We start from the raw sequence: 21,783 nt of genomic DNA on the forward strand, positions 1-21,783 counted from the left end.
GAACATAAAATTTTCAACCGAATTTGTATTATAAAGACGCGTTTCAAATATCAGAAAATGTTGACATATTTATGAAATTATATAATTTATTGAAAGTTATATATCATAATTATTTTAGTATAAACCGCTTAACAATATAAACATATGTGTACGTATCACCACGTGATACTTTTCTATCAATTGACTGTACGTGTTTTCTCGTTTGAGTTCGTGACTTATTTTCATTGCAAAGCGTGGCTTTTTTATTGGAACATCGCGTATCGCTCTAAGCTGTAAAACGCGCTTTTACTGGGTAATTGTCTAGAATTCGGTGCATATACATTCATGTAGTTTATACTGAACTCTATTTTCGACCATGTGATTGCTTATCTTTACATGTATTATAGATAAACACACAATGTGCACATTCTATGAATAATCTCAGGCCGTGTCGAGTATCACATTGCAGAGCAATCAATGCAAATGTACAAAACGTTTTCCATACTTAAAGTCATGTTACACATTAAAGACTTTAGGACAGATTCCCCTTATTTTAAAGATTTGTTGGAGAAACTCGTGCTAACAGAGAGTCGTCTTCTCACGAAACGTACGACGACTTGTCGCCAAATTCAACGAACCCTAACTTCTATGACGACCTGCAAATGTCATGAAGTGAGTATAACACCTTTGTCTTTGAACACTCATTTTCGTGCATTAAGTGCTTATACATTAATATGTACATTAGGAACTCCAAAGTGATTAACATACCAATCAAATTGGTACGTACAATTTTTTAAATGTGTGTGCATTATAAGTTTGTTATTAAAGTAATGCAAAAATCATTGTTATACAAACAGTTACGTAACAAAAAACATGTAGTGAGAAAATGTAAATATATTACATTGTAGTTTTAACACAATGTAACTTTATTGAAATTCATGGTACATTTAATAAATTAATATACTTTATATATTAGCAAAGAAGAACATCAGTTTTATACAACTGTATACAAAATTGACAGTGCACAAACAAGCGATACAAATTATTATCAGCCCAAAGTGACGAAGACAACACTGAGCAGCTGAAAACCTGACAAACATACACAGTCAATAAAGAACAATTGATACCCATGCGGAGAAAGCTAACATTTCAATGCGTACATCTGAAATTAGGATCTAAGTCCCCACATGACAGAATCATAGACATACGTTGGCAACCCAGCAACAAACAATGGATCAAGTGTCATGTGAAAATGCCTTCATGTTTGCGTTGAAAAATCAACTAAAAATGTTCTCTTGTTCTATAAACATACCGATCATAAAGGTAACTTTACCTATCTGATTTTATTATTGTTGAATAACTACGGTAAAATAAAAGATACTGCACTAATTTACTTATTTAATTATACAAATCTAGCACAACTATGGTATGATGAACTTGTATCACATTTGATGTATATTGCAGTATCGTCTTGTTGAGTTCATACGCCATTTTTACTACAGAAACTGGTTTATTTTTGTATGCTTTTTGTTATCCACTTAATAAAGATAAAACTAAATAGCATAAACAGAAACTGAACATTATATACACTTTATACATAGGTAGTATTGGAATCACACAAATATGTTAAAATCTATCAAAATCTTACAAACTGACAACGCAAAAACAATAAGAAATCTTGCAACATTTATTTTTAAAGCAGCTAAATTGATGAATGAATTGTATTTTCAATAGTTTCGCTCCGTATATTATTTTATCCCATTTTCATCGCGACATTGACGGTATAACACGTTGTGGAATATACTTGCTTGTATTCAACACTGTGGAATATACCTGTCGCGTGCACGGACTACTTTTTAAATGACGTCATGCGATATACGCTAAAATTAGGTCTATATTGTTTTATTTGGTTTATTGATCGAATAATAAGGTCACCCATTAAAAGAAAATGTGCATATTTTGCAGAAAATATATATATATGACATATTCACCAAAAGAAATGTTGAAATAAAATATAAAATTACACGATTTTTGTTTAGTATTTTTTTATTTATATTTACTTTAACACTGAATGATTCAGTCGACAAAACTTAAGCTTCAAAATTATACGACTTTCAACCTTTTAATCTAGTCATATGACATAATTTTTCGCCATCCGTATAATGAATCAGCTGATTGATGGCGTCGTAAAATGACATACTTATTGCGTCATTTTCCCCATTTTTTTTGACGATTTATTGTAAACGCGACTTATTTCACATGTTTTCTACATGTACTGTATGTCGACATATCTGAATTGTCAATTGATCACATTTTCTTTATTTCGTGTAATGTGCATTGTTTATAACCAAAGCATATACTTTTGACATTTAACTTAAATATTAAGAATGTAAAACAAGCCATACACATATCGCACAGTTCATGAATAATCTGCTATGTTTGCTTTCCTATTTCACGTTAGGCATAGAGCTGTGTAAAGTATAAGATGGTAAAAATAGCACTGGAATTGGGAACGTCCCATTTTGTACACGGGTATTTTCTACTCATTTATCTGTTGTGTACTGGAATGTTTTCCATTCTTTGTGTATTTATATATTAAATTATTTTCTCGTACAATAAGGGCACTTATCATAGATAAATAAAACATTGTGCAAGTTTAAACATAATTATGTTTGTATGCAGAAATCTGCAAATGCAACCGAGTTTACCAACGGCTATTATAAGATAAACTGCTCCGGTTCATTGGAACAGCAGTAATGTAGAGTACATGACGTAGCGTGTGACGAAGAAGAAAGTTTATCGCGTTCATAAACGCATTTGAATAAAGTGATAGAATGGCATAAGGGTCTTTATTTAACTATGCTAAAATAATTATTAAAGACCCTAGATGCAAAATCGTCAATTATTGAGTTAAATGGATTATTAGATGGATTTTAAAGGATAATTAAAGGTAAGATACTAGTTCTTACGTGTTTTGATTTTTGTTTGTACTTTTGTCGTTCCCTGTTCTCGGGGAAATGATTTTAACATGGGCGCCATTGATGCATCGGATCACACACGGCATACCCACAACATTCTATAAAAACACGTTCTGCGTGTCCTTAAATTCGTCGTTCGAAGTCGGAAAACGTATTGCCCTGTATATTTTGTCAAATAAAGTGTCAGTCGCTGCGATTGTCTGTTTACTCGTCAAAATTGTCAAGGTCTTCGATAGCTAAAGAAACTTACGCGTACAGTTTATTTAGCATTGACAGACCTGTACAAAGTCGCGCCAGTCAAAAATCATAAAAAGCGACATTTAAAGTTATGGTAGCCAGAACTAGGTCGTCGATGGTGTACATGTATGTTGACATCGACAGCATTTTGTCAGGAGCAATCGCCGCCATATTGGATTTTGATCATTTTCTTTCGAAAATAAAATGAATTATAGTAAAATAAAATCTTCTTTTCGCGGTCGTAATGTGTTAAAATTCGCATACTGCGTAAAATTGAATGTAGGCACATGGTGATATTTTTACTTGTTTAACAGTTTGTGTGTGAATTTTTTAAAGACTATTTTGCGTACCAGAACAAATACATGTATATCACTACGCATGGTTACATTTGTTAGATTTTAAGCGCTTTTATGACTGAATTAAAATTATTGTTAAGGTCATTAGATCTATTTATGTTAAATGTCACGTTGAAAAAATCAAATGGGATAAATAGAATACTAGGATTAGCGTCGAATACAGAGAAGTTTATGTCGCTCGGCTCGAACACCGAAAGCCCTCGCCAAGGCTCGCGCTTCCGGCGTTCTAAGCCTCGCAACATAAACTTCTCTGTATTCAACGCTAACCTAGTATTCTCTATGTCTATTTGTAGTAATAGCAATACAAGCGATATGTATACACATTCTTATAACATTCAAGTTTATTTGAATAAGATACGACTCTACAATATGCATATACATCCTTAAATTGGTACGTTACTGTACAATGTGTTATAAATATATATACATGTTAAAATATGCTGTTTATTTTCAATATGCATGTCTTGAGAGTTGTGCATTCCTTTTATTGTTAATTCTTAAGTAATATTGCTAAAATTATATATGTATATGCCTGTATGTAATTAAACATTGTTGACTACATTGATGATTGTGTGTTAAATGTATGTGTACTCATTGGCTTCAATCCTTATGTATTCTGAAATTAAACCATAAAACCATATATTATAACATAATATGACAATTTAAATACCATATTAGTACAGGTTGATTGTTGAAAGAATGCCAATAATATTTATTTATCGATGTATGTACAAACAAAGAGTCAATCCAGTTAATTGTGTGTGATCATAATTATGGTTTGTACATATTCATAGTCTACATTCAAAAGTTCACCATATGGCATTATCTATGAGGCTATGTACTTAGAAATATATATCAATATTGTTTGGGACAAACTTGTTGACAGATAATGTCACCAATAAGTGCCTCTTATTTGCGCTCAAAGTTATATAAGTAATGTTATTTGTTAATAAGAATATGTTTACAATTTATTCATAGTAATATGTTATACAATGTTGAATATAATTTATCAAAATACTTCTGTTCACTATATACATTTACATTGAATAGCCTAACATTAAACTAATCAAATTAATCAAAATAAGTGCTGACCGTATTCAGTATCCCGTATCAAATTGTGTCAAGTGCTTGTACGTTTAGCTATGTATAATGATGAAATGGTAGCTTTCATAATTTATTCAATGATTGTACATATATTATAATTGTGTTGATTCCAGTTCGTTAATTGTAGTTTCATGGAGTGATTATTATTAATTAGTTTTCATAACCAGTGTTAATGCTTGCCAGGCTCCCTTAGTGGGTGAATGAATTAAATTGGTAGTATTTTAAAGATATTTAATATGTTATCGAGTGTTGATAATTTGTGTGAATCATTGAGTGTTTGATTAATATATAAAGCGGCTGAAGATAACATAACACATAATAATTCTGAATCAATAAATTCTTCATCCATAAAAAAGCATAACGCGTATTACTACTACTACAGTTTGATTTTCCTATTTTGGGAATACTTAGGAAGTAATTTGTAAACAGCATATGAAGTATTGATACATTTTTAGTAAACAAATACAAAATGTATGTGTGTACGACACGATCTGTTATATTCCAATATGTAATTCTACACTTTTTGTTGATGTTTGTAAACATGTTCTCTTATCATTGTTTTGTGTGTATATTATTACTGTTTGTGTGTGTGTATCAGGCCAGGTGTATGTGCATGTACGTGTTTAAGCTCTTGGCACTTAGACTTCAATGTGAACGAATACCATCTAGTGAGCTAAATTAAGTGGTCGTGAGTATGGTCGGCCTTACGTATCGAATTTCTTCTGCAAATGTTCTTTGCTCTTCATATCTGTTCATTAATACCCGTTATTTATCATACATCTACATTCAAAACAAAATCAATATTCTCATTCTACATAAAATGAATAACTAAGGTGAGTGATATAGGGTCATCTTGGCACTCTTATATCATGTCTGCTTTAGATGTACATAAGGCGAAAGATAGGTTAAATAAAAATGATATATCAGCGAACCACATGCCTCTGTGGCGCAATCAATTGTATTGCTCTTGTAAGATATTTACTTACCTATTTATTAAAACGTCCAGGGTGTAATTATATATCAATGGAATACGAAAACGTTTGCCTTACATTTTAACCAATACATGAGGCCATATACACCCAGGGGCATAATTTGAATAAACTTGGTAGAGGACGACTTTACGATATCGTATGGTTCTCCTCTACAAAGTAGTTAAAGTAATAGCCATGAGGTTCACATTTGCCCTGACCTGGGCGTGTTTTGAACATCCCCATATCAGTGATAAAAACGTCTTCTTTTTAGAAATCATCACAGTTAGATATAACTTACACCGAAAAGGATAAAGCAAGCGAGTGCGTTGAAAGAAAGAGGTATTAGGGCTGAGTGGGGAACGGTATTAAAAGACTCTCCCAGAACAGTATATGCATTTTAACATAAACTGCTATTTTGATTACCGTAATTACTCTTAGTTTTCGGAACTCCCCCTTTTTGGCTAAAATAATTATTTTTCGTTACTCTTAATTTTCAGACATGCGCGTTTTCGTCTATCATTAATGACTCTAATTTTTTGACAGTATATTTTACAGCGCTATTTTACCAGAGTTCGGCACTTTATTTGCTTATCTTGTGACACTTTGATCATGGGGTTTTACAAACGGATTAAGGTCATAAAACCTGGGAGACGCATGACTGAGGGCAATGGACCATTTGCGTGATTGGGTAAATAACCATGTATACCGGTAGAAAACAATCAACTCATCCAACAGCATTTTACATCACATCTTCCTATTAAAAGGGCCGTCCAACAGATTGGTAAATTGACAAAATTAAGAAAGTTGTTTCAGATTCGCACATTTTCGTTTTTGTTTTAATATTTTTGAGGAAATAATAATACTGACCATTTACCATGCTCTAAAATATCCATTATATGCATCTTTTGATGATTTGAAAACCTGATAATTATAAAGCGTCGTGCGACGCAAAACGATTGAATAATTTTAAAAGTTCTGTTGTTGTAGTTATATTTTGGGAAACTACGAGGATTGCATATACAGGTTAAAAAATACATCCGCTCTAAGCATGAGCATGGATGGTCGAGTGGTCTAGGCGGGAGACTTTTTACTCCAGGGGTCAGTGGTTCGAGCCATGTTGAGGGTTACTTTTTTCATTAAAAAAAAATGTATAATTGTTTTTTTACTGGAGATTTTAAGGTCAAATGTTTAAATTTATCAATATAAAGCATTTAATGACATGCTTCAATACATGCCAAAATCTGTTGGACGGTCCCTTTAAGGAGCAGTATGTTAAATGTTTTTCCTTTTTTGTTCTGTATCATTTCAGGCAAGTAAGGAAAGCTGTGAAGTTGTTTTTATTTTAAAGAAGAAACACTATTGTTCATTGATTTAATGCTTTTATTTCAATATTATTATAATTTTCGGACATTTAACTTTTGTCTCTTAATTTTCGGGAAAACTGGAATTTTTGAATATTTTCCATATCTAAATTTTCGGACACGATTGATTTGCCCTGAAATAACAAAAGGCTAAATTTCTAATCAAAAAGCTATTTAATTTCATCATAAATTGATATGTCAAGTCAATATAAATAAATAACAAGTAAACATGAACTTGCTGTAGAGAATGTTTATGCTTTGAAATCATGTAAACCAAATACGAACAAATAAATATATGAATATTTTTTTTGTTTCAACAAAATTCTTTCTTTTTTTGCCGATAATCTTTCTTTGAAAAAATTCATCTTTAAAATAATTTTTTTTTAATTCTCTCAAGTGCGACATTCAATCATACACACATAAACCCTTTTTTAACATTTAAAACCTGTAGAGAAACAAATTTTGTACAGAGTCACAGTGATTTTGTGAGATCAAACCCGAACAACACTTTGCTTTGTCTTTATAATTATCTCAAAAATACAACAACGAAAACACACACTATGCACTGTCTTCACAAGTGAATGATATATATGTACTACGATTCTTATATTGCTGAATTGCTAAAATATCCAGTTTTATTTTATGCTTGGACGTGAAATCAAAGCAAGAGGGCCTGAAAGGCCCAAAGTCGCTTACCCAAGATACACAGGAACTGACCTGTTCTTTGCAGCCCAAGAAATCATTATTACAAATGTTCTTTCCAAATTTCATGAAGATTAAACTATATATGTGACTTTCACAGTGTTAAAAAGGTTTTACTATAGCCAAATGAAAACTGCCCCGCCCCCTGGCGGCAATGTTTTTCAACCAACTGGAACCATTTTCGAACTTTTCCAAGATATCATTGGGACAAATTGTGTGACCAAGTTTCATGTGGATTGGGCAATAAATGTGTGCTAGCGAGGCAAATGTTGACGCCACATGCCACATGACAGACAAAAGGCAATTATAAAGCTCACCATGAGCACAATGTGCTCAGGTGAGCAAATAAAATTAAATACTATTTTGTATCCTCTGCCACTGTGCTGGAACACTTAAAGATAAAAAAGTCATATAATTTATTTTCAATAACCATAATTTTGTTATAGGGGGTTCATGTGTGCGGAAGTGATGTATATTTAAATTCGCTTAAATGTAATCAGACCTAAAAATAGACCTTGATCTAAAACAACAAGAAAATAATAATGCTTTAACAACTGCATACTGTCAACAGTGTTTGTCAGTGTTCATAATACACGTTCTCATCATTAAAGGTCAGCTAGCGTGCATGTTCTAGCACTGCATGTTCAGCTAGCAGACATAGAGTTAGGGTCCAGGGTTCAGCTAGCATGCATGTAGTTGGGGTCCAGGATTCAGCAAGCATGCATGTAGTTGGTGTCCAGGGTTCAGCTAGCGGGTATGTAGTTGGGGCTCAGGGTTCAGCTAGCAGGCATAAAGTTGGGGTCCAGGGTTCAGCTAGCAGGCAGGTAGTTAGGGGCCAGAGTTCAGGTAGCAGGCATTTAGTTGGGGTCCAGTGTTCAGCTAGCATGCATGTAGTTGGTGTCCAGGGTTCAGCTAGCGGGTATGTGGTTGGGGTTCAGGGTTCAGCTAGCAGGCATGTAGTTAGGGTCCAGGGTTCAGCTAGCAGGCATGTAGTTGGGGTCCAGTGTTCAGCTAGCAGGCATATAGTTGGGGTCTAGGGTTCAGCTAGCAAGCATGCAGTTGGGGTCCAGGTATCAGCTAGCGGGCATGTTGTTGGGGTCCAGGGTTCAGCTAGCGGGCATGTAGTTGGGGTCCAGTGTTCAGCTAGCAGGCATATAGTTAGGGTCTAGGGTTCAGCTAGCAGGCATGTAATTGGGGTCCAGGTATCAGCTAGCGGGCATGTAGTTGGGGTCCAGTGTTAAGCTAGCAAGCATGTAGTTGGGGTCCAGGGTTCAGCTAGCGGACATGTAGTGGGGGTCCAGTGTTCAGCTAGCAGGCATATAGTTGGGTCCAGGGTTCAGCTAGCGGGCATGTAGTTGGGGTCAAGGGTTCAGCTAGCAGGCATGTAGTTGGGGTCTAGGGTTCAGCTAGCAGGCATGTAGTTGGGGTCCAGGGTTCAGCTAGCAGGCATTTAGTTGGGGTCCAGTGTTCAGGTAGCAGGCATTTAGTTGGGGCACAGGGTTCAGCTAGCAGGCATGTAGTTATGGTCCAGGGTTCAGCTAGACAGGAATGAAGTTGGGGTCCAAGGTTCAGCTAGCAGGCATGTAGTTGGGGTCCAGGGTTCAGCTAGACAGGAATGAAGTTGGGGTCCAATGTTCAGCTAGCAGGCGTGTAGTTAGGGTCCAGAGTTCAGCTAGCAGGCATGTAGTTGGAGTCCAGGGTTCAGCTAGCAGGCATGTAGTTGGGGTAGGGGGTTCAGCTGGCAGGCATGTAGTTGGGGTCCAGTGTTCAGCTAGCAGGCATGTAGTTGGGGTCCAGGGTTTAGCTAGCGGACATGTAGTGGGGGTCTTGGGTTCAGCTAGCAGGCATGTGGTTGGGGTCCAGGGTTCAGCTAGCAGGTATGTAGTTGGGGTCCAGGGTTCAGCAAGCGGGCATGTAGTTGGGGTCAGGGTTCAGCTAGCAGGCATGAAGTTGGGGTCCAGGGTTCAGCTAGCAGGCGTGTAGTAAGGGTCCAGAGTTTAGCTAACAGGCATGTAGTTGGGGTCCAGGGTTCAGCTAGCAGGCATGTAGTTGGTGTCCAGGGTTCAGCTAGCAGGCATGTAGTTGGGGTCCAGGGTTCAGCTAGCAGGCATGTAGTTGGGGTCCAGGGTTCAGCAAGCAGGCATGTAGTTGGGGTCCAGGGTTCAGCTAGCGGGCATGTAGTTGGGGTCCAGTGTTCAGCAAGCAAACATGTTGGGGTCCAGGGTTCAGCTAGCGGGCATGTAGTTGGGGTCAGGGGTTCAGCTAGCAGGCATGTAGTTGGGGTCCAGTGTTCAGCTAGCAGGCATGTAGTTGGGATCCAAATAGTTGAACCCTGTAGATGAACCTCCAGGCAGGAACCCCATGTAGTCCGTGTCACGGAACCCAGAGTCTGCGCCTTCCAGAGACCTCTTGGGCTTCAACCTGTGACTGGAGTTGTGCATGGGCGACTCATAACCACTGGAAACAGAGCAGTAGGAGATGATATTTTCACCAATCACAGGATTCTCAACATTTATCAGCTAACATCACAACACAAAAGTGTTCACCAAGTTTTAACTGAAACATGTTATTAAAACTGTTTCAAAATACTATTAACATCACATTGTTTTTTTGTTTTTATCAAAAGACTTGCTTGAAGGACATGGATTTTATGACAAAAGAAACAATATATACAACCTATTTTTTTTATTCGGATTGGATTTGAAGTAGGAGTACTAAAATTTTTAGAGTGGTAACCATTTTGATGAAGGTTATATTTATTATATGAGCTTTGTTCTACGCAAACTGGGCTTAAACATGTGCATAAAATGTAATCCCAGATAAGCCTGAGAAGTCTACACAGAATAATCAGGAAAACATTTTCGATTGTAATGGAGTCTTCTGTTTAGAGGGAGTCTCTTCTAAATGCCAATCCAGTTAAGACGAAAAGAAATGTCCCAGATAAGCCTATGCAAACTGCCCAGGCTAATCTAGGACAACACTTCCTGCACATGCAATTCGCAGAGCTTTCCCAGAACCAAGCTCGATATATTGGCCTTACCTGTCGACACACTCATCACAGAAGTCCACTGCGAGGTCTGGTGGGCAATCCATGCAGTGCCAGCGAGTACCGACTATAGGCTCACACTCGCATCTGTCGCACTGAAACAGTCGTCATCTTACACATTTTGCGATCAGAAGCAAAGTGAACATGGCTATGTGCAAACAGCATAAAACCAGAACAACGTGCAAGTAACATGCAGTCTGTTCAGGTTTTATGAGGTTTGCTGCTCAGGTATCAGTATCTTAGGGTTGGAGATGAAGCCTTTTAAACAGGAATCTAATAAGAAAGTACGTATATATTTAATATGATTTTCTTAGTGACTACAAACATGTCAATGTGTGTAGCTGAGTGGAAAAGGATTAAGTCATTACCCTATATCATTATTCCTGTGTAAATGTACATAAGGGAAAAAATTAGCCTGAGTTCTATTAAAATAAACAACTTAAATTGTATCCCATATTGTTCTTGCAGATACAATTTCGTTGATAGATCTACATTTACACTGTTTCTTTATTAGGCTGCTATTATTTTGTTTTAAAGGGCTACTATTGCATTGTTTTAAATAAATGTCTATATAAAAACGCATGTATTTATGACCCATGTCATGCAAAAATGTGTCTTACGACATATGTGGCCAGCATATATCTAGACTAGACATTATTTATTACCTTGAATCTGACATGTTCTGTCATGTTCTCTATTACCTTGAATTCGATACGAAGCGTCACATTATTAAATACCTTAAATACGACTAGTTCCGTCATGTTCTCTATAACCTTGAATTTGACACGAAGCGTCACATTATTTAATACCTTGAATCTGACATGTTCCGTCATGTTCTGTATTACCTTGAGTAGACAAACAGCGTTACAGTATTTATTACCTTGAATCCGACATGTTCCGTCATGTTCTCAGCACTCTGCATGATCTTTCTGTTCCTCAGCTGTTTCAGCCTCAGCAGCTCCTGGTACTCCTCTGTTCCTCTCAACTCTAACGGAAACCCTTCGTCATCCTGGGAGCACAAACATTGACAAGCTTTTATTCATACATGCTGAGCCATATAAATGACATACACGATACATCAAATGAACCTTAGAACATTCTTCTTTAACAAATAACAACAAGACCATAATGATAGGAAACTCCATCCTAAATATTTGTGTTCTGCTAATTTTGAACCAATGATTCACTGTGCTTCAATAAATGGCATGCCTGGAGAGATCAACCGACAGTATGAGACCCACCGACTGACAAAGGGAACAAAGTGATTCCAAAATAGCCCCACCTCTGCCTTCCCTAGCAACTGGTAGTAGGGAAATGATATAAGCAATAGGAATAACAGCCTACATTAACCTTAAGAAATACAAATATATACTCCTGCAATGTTGATTGTATGGTTTACCAAGTTTCCTACTCTTTCCCACCACCAAACACCTTATGATGTTTAAATCTACTAAGTTTTTAATATCATGTGAGCTACACTGACACAAATTAATAAATAATCAACCCATGTTAAAATGGTGTCCATGTTCCCCTTTGATTTAATATGTACTAACACTGTTAAATAATGGATACAAAAAAACTTGAAAGTTAAGAACCAATCACCAAAATGTTTTTTGCTCCATAAGAGATACTGAAATGGGTATTATCTGGCCTCAAGTTGATCTTTATAAAAACACTAGACTCACAGAGAAGTCCTCGTCTGCCATGGCATCCCAGTTCTCAGTTCCCGATGTGACACTGCCCTCATAGCTCTGGGAGTTGTCGTCGTCGTTGTCTGTCATGAACACCGGTGGAGTGACAGAGGCAAGGAAGGTGGAGTTGTAGTACATCCTGTTGTAGCGGTGGTGACGATGGCTACCAACCAGCACACACACGGCAATTAGAAATAGTGTAAAAACAGGTGGTATTGTAAATGGGAAATAGTGTTAAAACAGGTGGTATTGTCAATGGGAAATATTGTACAACAGGTGGTATTGTCAATTGGAAATATTGTAAAAACAGGTGGTATTGGCAATGGGAAATATTGTAAAAACAGATGGTATTGTCAATGGGAAATATTGTAAAAACAGGTGGTATCGTCAATGGGAAGTATTGTAAAAACAAGTGGTATCGTCATTGGGAAATATTGTAAAAACAGGTGGTATTGTCAATGGGAAATATTGTACAAGAGGGCCAAGATGGCCCTAGTTGGCTCACCTGAGAGGAGTCGGTTCATTCAATCTTTACCAAATGTCAAACTTGACCTAGATATTGTCCAGACAAACATCCTGGTCAAGTTTCATCATTATTTCATCTGCGAGTCATGATGAATATACCTATGAAGTTTCATGATCCTAGGCGTAAGCATTCTTGAGTTATCATCCAGAAAACATTTTTTAAGTTGAGTCACCGTGACCTTGACAGCCATTGTGTGAATACGTTTTTTGGCACTGTGACCTTGACCTTTGACCTAGTGACCTGATAATCAATAGGGGTCATCTGCGAGTCATGATCAATATACCTATGAAGTTTCATGAACCTAGGCATAAGCGTTCTTGAGTTATCATCCAGAAACCATGTTACTATTTCAGGTCACCGTGACCTTTGACCTAGTGACCTGAAAATCAAAAGGGGTCATCTGCGAGTCATGATCAGTGTACCTATGAAGTTTCATGATCCTAGGCATAAGTGTTCTTGAGTTATCATCCGGAAACCATTTTACTATTTTGGGTCATCTTGACCTTGACCTTTGACCAAGTGACCTGTAAATCAATAGGGGTCATCTACGAGTTATGATCAATGTACCTATGAAGTTTCATGATCCTAGGCCTAAGCGTTCTTGAGTTATCATCCGGAAACCATTTTACTTTTTCTGGTCATCGTGACCGTGACCTTTGACCTAGTGACCTGAAAATCAATAGGGGTTATCTGCGAGTCATGATCAATGTAGCTATGAAGTTTTATGATCCTAGGCATAAGCGTTATTGAGTTATCATCCGGAAACCATTTTACTGCTTTGGGTCACCGTGACCTTGACCTTTGACCTAGTGACCTGAAAATCAATGGGGGTCATCTGCGAGTCATGATCAATGTATCTGTGAAGTTTCATGATCCTAGGCATAAGTGTTCTAGAGTTATGATCCGGAAACCATTTTACTATTTCCGGTCATCGTGACCTTGACCTTTGACCTAGTGACCTAAAAACCAATAGGAGTCATCTGCGAGTCATGATCAATGTACCTATGAAGTTTCATGATCCTTGGCATAAACACTCTTGAGTTATCATCCGGAAACCATCTGGTGGACGGACGGACCGACATGAGCAAAACAATATACCCCCTCTTCTTCGAAAGGGGGGGGGGGCATAATGAGAAAACTGTCCCCCTCCCAGAAGCCATGTTATTCAACTGACCGGAACCATTTTTGAACTCAACTCTCGTAAAAAGGAAACAAATGTTCTGAGCAAATTTCATGAAAATTGGGCCAAAAATGTGACTTCTACTGTGTTAGCATGTTTTCACTATATACATATAGAGAAAAATGCCCCGCCCACTGGCAGCCATGTTTTTTCACCAATCCCGACCATTTTCAAACTCGTCCGAGATATCAATAAAAGCAATGATTTGACCAACTTTCATGATGATTTGGCAAAAATTGTGACTTCTAGAGTGTTTACAAGATTTCTCTATAGCCAAACAGGGAAAACTGCCACTATAAACATATAGAGAAAAATGCGCCGCCCGCTGGCGGCCATGTTTTTTCACCGATCTCGACCATTTTTTAATTCGTCCGAGACATCAATTGAACCAATGTTTTGACCAAGTTTCATGATGATTGAGCAAAAATTGTGACTTCTAGAGTGTTTACAAGGTTTCTCTATAGCCAAATAAGGAAAACTGCCCCGCCCACTGGCGGCAATGTTTTTCAACGGATCGGAACCACTTTTGAACTCAACTAAGATATCATTAAGACAAACATTTTGACAAAGTTACATGAAGATTGGGCATGAAATGTGACTTCTACAGTGTTTTTAAGGTTTTTCTTTTTTTTTGACCTAGTATCCTAGTTTTTGACCCGGCACAACCCAGTTTCGAACTCGGCCGAGATTTCATTGGGACAAAGCTTCTGACCATGTTTCATGAAAATGGGACAAATAATGTGGCCTCTAGAGTGTTTACGAGCAAATGTTAACGAAGGACGGACATACGACGGACAAAGACCGGTCACAAAAGCTCACCTGAACAATCAGGTGAGCTAAAAAACAGGTGGTATTGTCAATGGGAAATATTGTAAAAACAGGTGGTATTGTCAATGGGAAATATTGTATAAACAGGTGGTATGGTCAATGGGAAATATTGTAAAAACAGGTGTTATTGTCAATAGGAAATATTGTAAAAACAGGTGGTATTGTCAATGGGAAAAATTGTAAAAACAGGTGGTATTGTCAATGGAAAATATTGTAAAAACAGGTGGTATTGTCAATGGGAAATATTGTACAAACAGGTGGTATCGTCAATGGGAAATATTGTAAAAACAGGTGGTATTGTCAATGGGAAATATTGTATAAACAGGTGGTATTGTCAATGGGCAATATTGTAAAAACAGGTGGTTTTGTCAATGGGAAATATTGTAAAAACAGGTGGTATCGTCAATGGGAAATATTGTAAAAACAGGTGGTATTGTCAATGGGAAATATTGTAAAAATAGGTGGTATTGTCAATGGGAAATAGTGTTAAAACAGGTGGTATTGTCAATAGGAAATATTGTAAACACAGGTGGTATGGTAAATATTGTAAAAACAGACGGTATTGTCAATTGGAAATATTGTTAAAACAGGTGGTATCGTCAATGGGAAATATTGCAAAAACAGGTGGTATTATTGGTTCATTAAATAATTAAATAATCTGCTCTGTTGACCAAATGCAAATATATGGAATTATTTTATAACTTCAAAAGAATTACTTATACCGTTTGTTGTTAGGATTATTAGCTGTATTTAATAGATTTCATTCATACAACAAATGCCACTTAACCTAGTGACATTTTACCTGTGCAAGCATAGGAGATGTAAGGGTTAACCACCACAAGGTGTACACAATGAAAAACTTTCTAAAGACCATAATCCCTCTACTATTGATTAAAGTATTGCAGTTGTTGTGTGTTTTATTGCATGGAAACTTCTGTACATGAACCAGATTGAGGGCAAAAATGTCTGTGGAAGTTTTTAAGGACAATGTACGCACGAGTTGTGGTAAGGCTGGGATTCAAACACAAGATACACCAGATTGAAGATCCTGTGCTCACATCAGCCTCCTCTGACACTGATACTGATCTAAGTCTCACTGGGGTAAATGGGGCTTAATGCATGGGCTTACAGTTTTGTTCAAGATTACGCTGAACTGGATATTCATTTAGAAGACAATTCATTCAAACAAAACATTCAAATAAAGCAGAAAGTGTTTTCCCTGATTAGCCTGAGAAGACTACAGAGGCTGGTCCAGGACTACACTTGAGGCACATGCATTAAGAGAGTTTTTCCCATAACGTTACTCATAGGAGGGTCCACCAACCTTCTTCTTGAGATTCATGGTGCTTGGCATCCTTCCAGGGATGGGAAGCCCCGCCTTGGCAAGCTTGATGAAGTACTTCTGCACTCGACTCTGAACCTGACCACCGACAAAAAAAACACTCTAAAAACTTGCGTATTTTTTAATCATAAAACATAATAATGAACTTAGTTGTTAAACATTTTCAATGTTTTGAGTCAGTACATGTATGCACATTTCTGTGTCATTATTGATATTAACTTCAGTTGTGATTTAAAGATTTTTTTAAAGCATAGGGAATATATTATAATAACAATATGTCAATTTCCTGAGTAGAACCAGTGTATCGTGTCTTGAGAATGAGCATTTGAAGACTAGTCCTGTTAGAATCAAGCTCACAAACACATTAGACCATGGTAGGTACAATCAAACATACAAATGCAATTTATTATTAAAAGAATTTCTTGGGTCCATACAGAGGTAACCCACAAATTGTATCAATTATTCAAAGGTCAATTTTTTATAAATTAAGTTCCCTTAAACTGGGGTAAAGACATGTTTTTGCCTTAATAACATGCAAAAGCAATATCCCAATATGCAGGCATGAATGTAACCACAGTGATTCAACAAAGAACCACAAACTCTCAGGACAAACCTGCAGCGTAGTGCGGTTGCCAAGGGCAGCTGCTATCTTCTGAAATCTCCTGGCCTCTATTTCCTCTGGAGGAAACTGTATCAGTAGCTCTTCCAAGCTGAAAACACACCCATCAATATAAGTTCATTTTCTTGATGCAAAGCTAGTTTATTCAGGATGATAAATATTTTTAAAATGTCATTCTGGTGTTCTTGATTCTTCCAAAATAATGAGAAGTTAGTAAAATACCCACTGTGCTAGTAAAAGTAACTCACTATAAGCTCTAGTATGGTATGAAAGTACTGAGGGTGTATATCCCATACACCATCAGTTACTAACTGTGTAACGATTATATCTCAACCGACTACTCAATTACTCGTGGTGTATGGAAATTACTTGGGATATATGGAAAAAAACACCATGGGCACGTGACCGCTCTAAGCCAATGGGATATGGTCATTTTTGTTGGAGGTGAGATATACAAGAAAATTTTATATGCAACAAGCACTTTTGAACTGAAACAATATTTATCTGATTCCTTGCAAAAAAATATTCTTCTCACCCTCACTACCTACCGTTTCTGCTCCTCAGTGGTCCACACCTGGTTGAAAGTCTGCGGCTTCTCCTCCGTCTTAACACGGCCCCGGATCACCGCCCCCTCGACATCCTGGGGTGCAGATACCATCTTGACCTCCTCTGTTTAATAATACAGGGCATAGACATTGCATGACTGATTACAAACTACATGTTTATTTAATACTGTATCAAATATTGTCAATCATGATGCTGGTGATGATTATGATGCAATATGAAGCATATTGATAATGAGGATTATTATTATTATTATTGTTTGTCTTCCTAGTTTGCTATGAGAACATGATGAAAACGCAATCAAGAGTAATGAATGCATACAGATGAAAATATATAATGATAATGATGATGAAATAGTTGATACTATTCTTAATATTATAATTTGTAACAGTTGTGAACATCTGTTTAAAGAGTATAAATAGATACAGTGATATATTTTTCTTACCATGTATCTATTGTATTGATACTTGCACATGCACAACTGACATACATACATGTAGATAAACTTATTTGTTGTACAGCCAAACCTCTATCTAGAGACCACCCCACTATAAAGACCCATTTTTTAAAATGTCCTTTGATTTGTCTCATTACCTACTTTTACTGATAAAAACAAATGAATTAAGAGCTTCTGATATAAAGTTGCCGTGCTCTGTGAAAAGGGGGTTTTATGCATGTGCTTAAGTGTCCTCCTAGATAGCCTGTGTATTCTGCACAGGCTAATCAGGGACGACACTTTCCTCTTTAATATTTTTCTTTTAAGAAGTCTCTTTTTAGCAAAATACCACTTTCGGCAGAAAGTGAAGTCCCTGGTTAGCCTGTGTGGACTGCACAGGCTAATCTGGGACGATACTTTATGCACATGCATTAAACTCCCTTTTCACAGAGCACGACTCAAATATAAAATGATCATGAAAAACTTTTTTGTGATAATAAGTTGCTCGGCACACACCTGGGGGGACATTCCCGTCTGTGAGTTGCTTCTTCAGTCTGGTCATGTGACGATGGCTGCCGAACGTTGAGAAGTCCAGCGTACTTGTGTATTTCTCCCAGCTGATATGGGGCAGCTCTGCAATCTGTGACAGCATGGTCATGTTTAACTCAGCAGTGTCAACATCAACAATCTACATTTCCTTGGTGAACCAGTAGTATAATTTAATGCACAAGTGAATCAAGGACAGAATTTACAGCTATTTTATAAATGGTGCATGGACCAGAAGCAAATATATATTTAAAGTCAGTCTATAAGCCATTTAGGCCTGCAAACTACCACAGCGTAAATAAAGGATCTCCCATGAATGAAGAGGCACGCACTTCATGCTAATCTTAAAATACCCACAGTTTTCTGGTTAGTAAATGGTTAGTATCATTACAAACACAAGACTGGGCCTTAATAACTGGTTTGCATTAAGCTGGCACTAAACATTTTAGAATATTATCAATTAGAAATAGTTGTTTTCATTCAAATTGGGAAGAAAATAATAAGCATAACATTTGGAATCGGTCCTTTGCAATTTAAATAAGGGAAATAAAATATTTACTTCAGTGCTAATTAAACTTTTGTCATTACAATAACATTTTAGCACACTGCTTTTCATGTTTCATTTCATTTAAATAGCATATTATAGTGAACATCTTTTAACTCTTTCAGTGCTGCAACCGAATTTTGAAGGTCTTTGCAAACAGTTTGGATCCAGATGAGTCGCCACAGAACGTGGCGTCTCATCAGGATCCAAACTGTTTTATATTCTGATAGTATTCTTTGAAAAAAAATCGAAGAAAATGCTGATTTTAGAAATTCAGCAGACAACATTTTAGCAGACAACAAACTTCCCAGCATGCAAAGGAAACCAATAAAGTAAATGATCCTTGCTCTAGGAAAACAGGGCTTAATGCATGTGGGTAAAGTGTTGTCCCAGTGCAGCCTGCACATGCTTATCAAGGACAACACTTTCAGCCTTCATTGAATTGTCTTTTAGAAAGAGACTTCATTTAAACTAGAAATTGGAAAGTGTCGCCAAGACTGCACAGGCTAATCTTGGACGACACTTAACACACATGCTTTAGCCCCATTTCCCAGAGGTTGGCTCATATTTGCACCTTCTGAGGCCTGGGCAGGTTGAGGTCGATGCCCTTCTGCAGTTTCTGTACAAACTGTATGGGGTCTGAGAGGGCTGCCTGACGACCTTCATACAGCAGGTCAAGGTCCTTCACAGCCTATAAGGTTCAAATGTAAATACAAACAATAGTTGAATGATATCACATTTTTTATATTTTAAAATTTATGTAAATTTAACAACAACAACAGCCAAAAAACACCATTAAGGCAATGAACAAACGAGTATAAAAATGGGGTATTTGTTATGTCAAAATTATATATGGTGGAAAGAAAAAAAAAGAGTCGTACAGGAGACTAAAAACGGAACTAACTTTTATGCCCGAAACAGAGAGCGACTTCTGTCTTTACCCGCAAGTGTTCATCCTACCAAGGTGTAAGTTCAAAATCTTGAATATATATAGCATATTATCAGCAAATAAAGATTAATTATCTAATCATAAGTGAATTGTAAATTTTAATCTATTGTTTTCTTCTTAACCATAAAGAAAACATGTGAATTGTAAAATGATAAAAAAACATTCCTTTTAGAAAATTCAGAGTGCTTAACCTAATATCACACAAGTATAAGTTACACTAACTGACTTGGTGTTGACAAACAATGCAAGAATGAAGGGCTTTAAGACAAGATTACTACACATAATTTCGAAATTCTGCACTTCTACTATGACACATTAACCACTAAACGGGATATATACTTATAAAAATACCACTGTATTTGTTTGAAAATTATCAAAAGTATTTAGTTTCTATGTTTTTTCAGAATAAAAAAGCCCTTCTATGATTTGAAACTGGAAATTCTTACTTATTAAGTGAGAAATTCTTCAATGGCAAAGCGTGACCCATTCTGGCAATTTGCCAACTTGAAAATGTTTCACCATGATATGAGCTCTGGGAAAACTTGGCTAAATGCATGTGTACCGTGTTGTCCTTAATTTGCCTGTGCAGTCCACACAGGCTTATCAGGAACAACACTTTCCATCTTAACTGGATTTTTGGTTAGAATAGGCTATTTTTAAACAAAAATAGCAGAAAGTGTTGTCCCGGATCAGCCAGTGTTGAAAATCCTAAACGCATTAAGCAAAGTTTTCCCACAATGAGGCTCACATGTTAACAATACCTGTATTCTCTGAGCTTCTAGAAGAGCAATGGTCTTCAGTAACACCTGGTAGTCATGGTTCCCCCTCAAGGCCACATGGTCTGATTCAAAGTAGTAGGTCTCCTTCTCATCATCAGGTGTGTCTGAGTCTGCATCCTGATTGGCTGGATTTTTAAACAAACTGAAATCTGATTGGTCAGTCAGGATTGAGTCTGATTCGGATTGGTCCATTGCTTGAAAGCTGCTCTCTGATTGGTCAAGCCTTACACTAGGTGAGTTACTTATGTCTTCCGCAACCAAAGCCATTTTGATGGTCCTGCAATATTAAATTGGAAAAAGTAATTGCAAGTAGTTAAAAGGTTAAGAAAGAACATTAAAGAAACAAACATAAATTTCCTATCAAATACATGTCATTGTTTACTGTTATAGCAATTTTTCAAAACTATACACCCTCTTAGGTGATATTTACATAAAAAACAATAGTATTTAGAATTACATTTTAAATGATAGATTACTTCAATTGAAAGATCTGATACCACACTGGGATATACAAAGGTAGCAATAGTAACAAGTTATAAAGGGCCTTTGGCGCTGTTTAAATAATTACTTTTTAACCATGATTGTCAATTAATAGCTAACATAGAGACAACCAAACAAAGGAGAACAAATAACTGCATGTGGTCATTATTATTTTCACCTTCTGTCAGTTGTGTCTGAAAAACTTCAGTCCCATCCAGCGCAGAAATAGACAAATCACAAAGACAATGAGAGTGCTTGGGATGAGCATGAGATAGTACAGCAGGGAGCCAGTGTCCATCACCTTGGCGTTTAATCTGGCGTTCGCTGAAAAATGGGAAATCTGCAGCATTTTGTTTTGTTTTACTTTCTTACTACTCCATGTACTGAACACCAGTGCCTCCATAATTGTATTACACTTAATGGAACTTATGAGATGAAACATATTATTACTATGAAACTACATGTAGTTCCAACTGTTCTCTTAAAGCTTGATTGTAGCCTTGTTGTTGTTGCTCAAATATCTTCATAATTAAATTGAATTGTCTACAGTTTGCAAAAAAATCAT

General features: G+C 36.7%; 1 protein-coding gene and 1 long non-coding RNA gene across 2 annotated transcripts in view; one reads left to right on the plus strand and one right to left on the minus strand.

Annotated features, from left to right (window-relative positions):
- LOC127839947 (ZZ-type zinc finger-containing protein 3-like) overlaps positions 1 to 21,783 on the minus strand; it is a 432,333-nt gene that overhangs the window by 409,051 nt on the left and 1,499 nt on the right. The window contains exons 2-12 of the mRNA XM_052368341.1: positions 21,397 to 21,542; positions 20,721 to 21,015; positions 19,585 to 19,701; positions 18,437 to 18,560; positions 17,469 to 17,589; positions 16,915 to 17,011; positions 16,284 to 16,379; positions 12,420 to 12,614; positions 11,615 to 11,743; positions 10,729 to 10,829; positions 10,033 to 10,145 (exon numbers count right to left, since the gene is read on the minus strand). Of these exons, the coding sequence (XP_052224301.1) occupies positions 10,033 to 10,145; positions 10,729 to 10,829; positions 11,615 to 11,743; positions 12,420 to 12,614; positions 16,284 to 16,379; positions 16,915 to 17,011; positions 17,469 to 17,589; positions 18,437 to 18,560; positions 19,585 to 19,701; positions 20,721 to 21,005 (1,378 nt within the window). The 5' untranslated portion in view covers positions 21,006 to 21,015; positions 21,397 to 21,542. The remainder of the gene's footprint in view (positions 1 to 10,032; positions 10,146 to 10,728; positions 10,830 to 11,614; positions 11,744 to 12,419; positions 12,615 to 16,283; positions 16,380 to 16,914; positions 17,012 to 17,468; positions 17,590 to 18,436; positions 18,561 to 19,584; positions 19,702 to 20,720; positions 21,016 to 21,396; positions 21,543 to 21,783) is intronic.
- On the plus strand, positions 545 to 1,368 carry LOC127837985 (uncharacterized). Its single transcript, XR_008029581.1, has 2 exons — positions 545 to 651; positions 956 to 1,368. It is a non-coding gene; the product is annotated as an uncharacterized LOC127837985 (long non-coding RNA).

This window comes from Dreissena polymorpha, chromosome 7, assembly GCF_020536995.1.
Source record: "Dreissena polymorpha isolate Duluth1 chromosome 7, UMN_Dpol_1.0, whole genome shotgun sequence".
NCBI lineage: Eukaryota > Metazoa > Mollusca > Bivalvia > Myida > Dreissenidae > Dreissena > Dreissena polymorpha.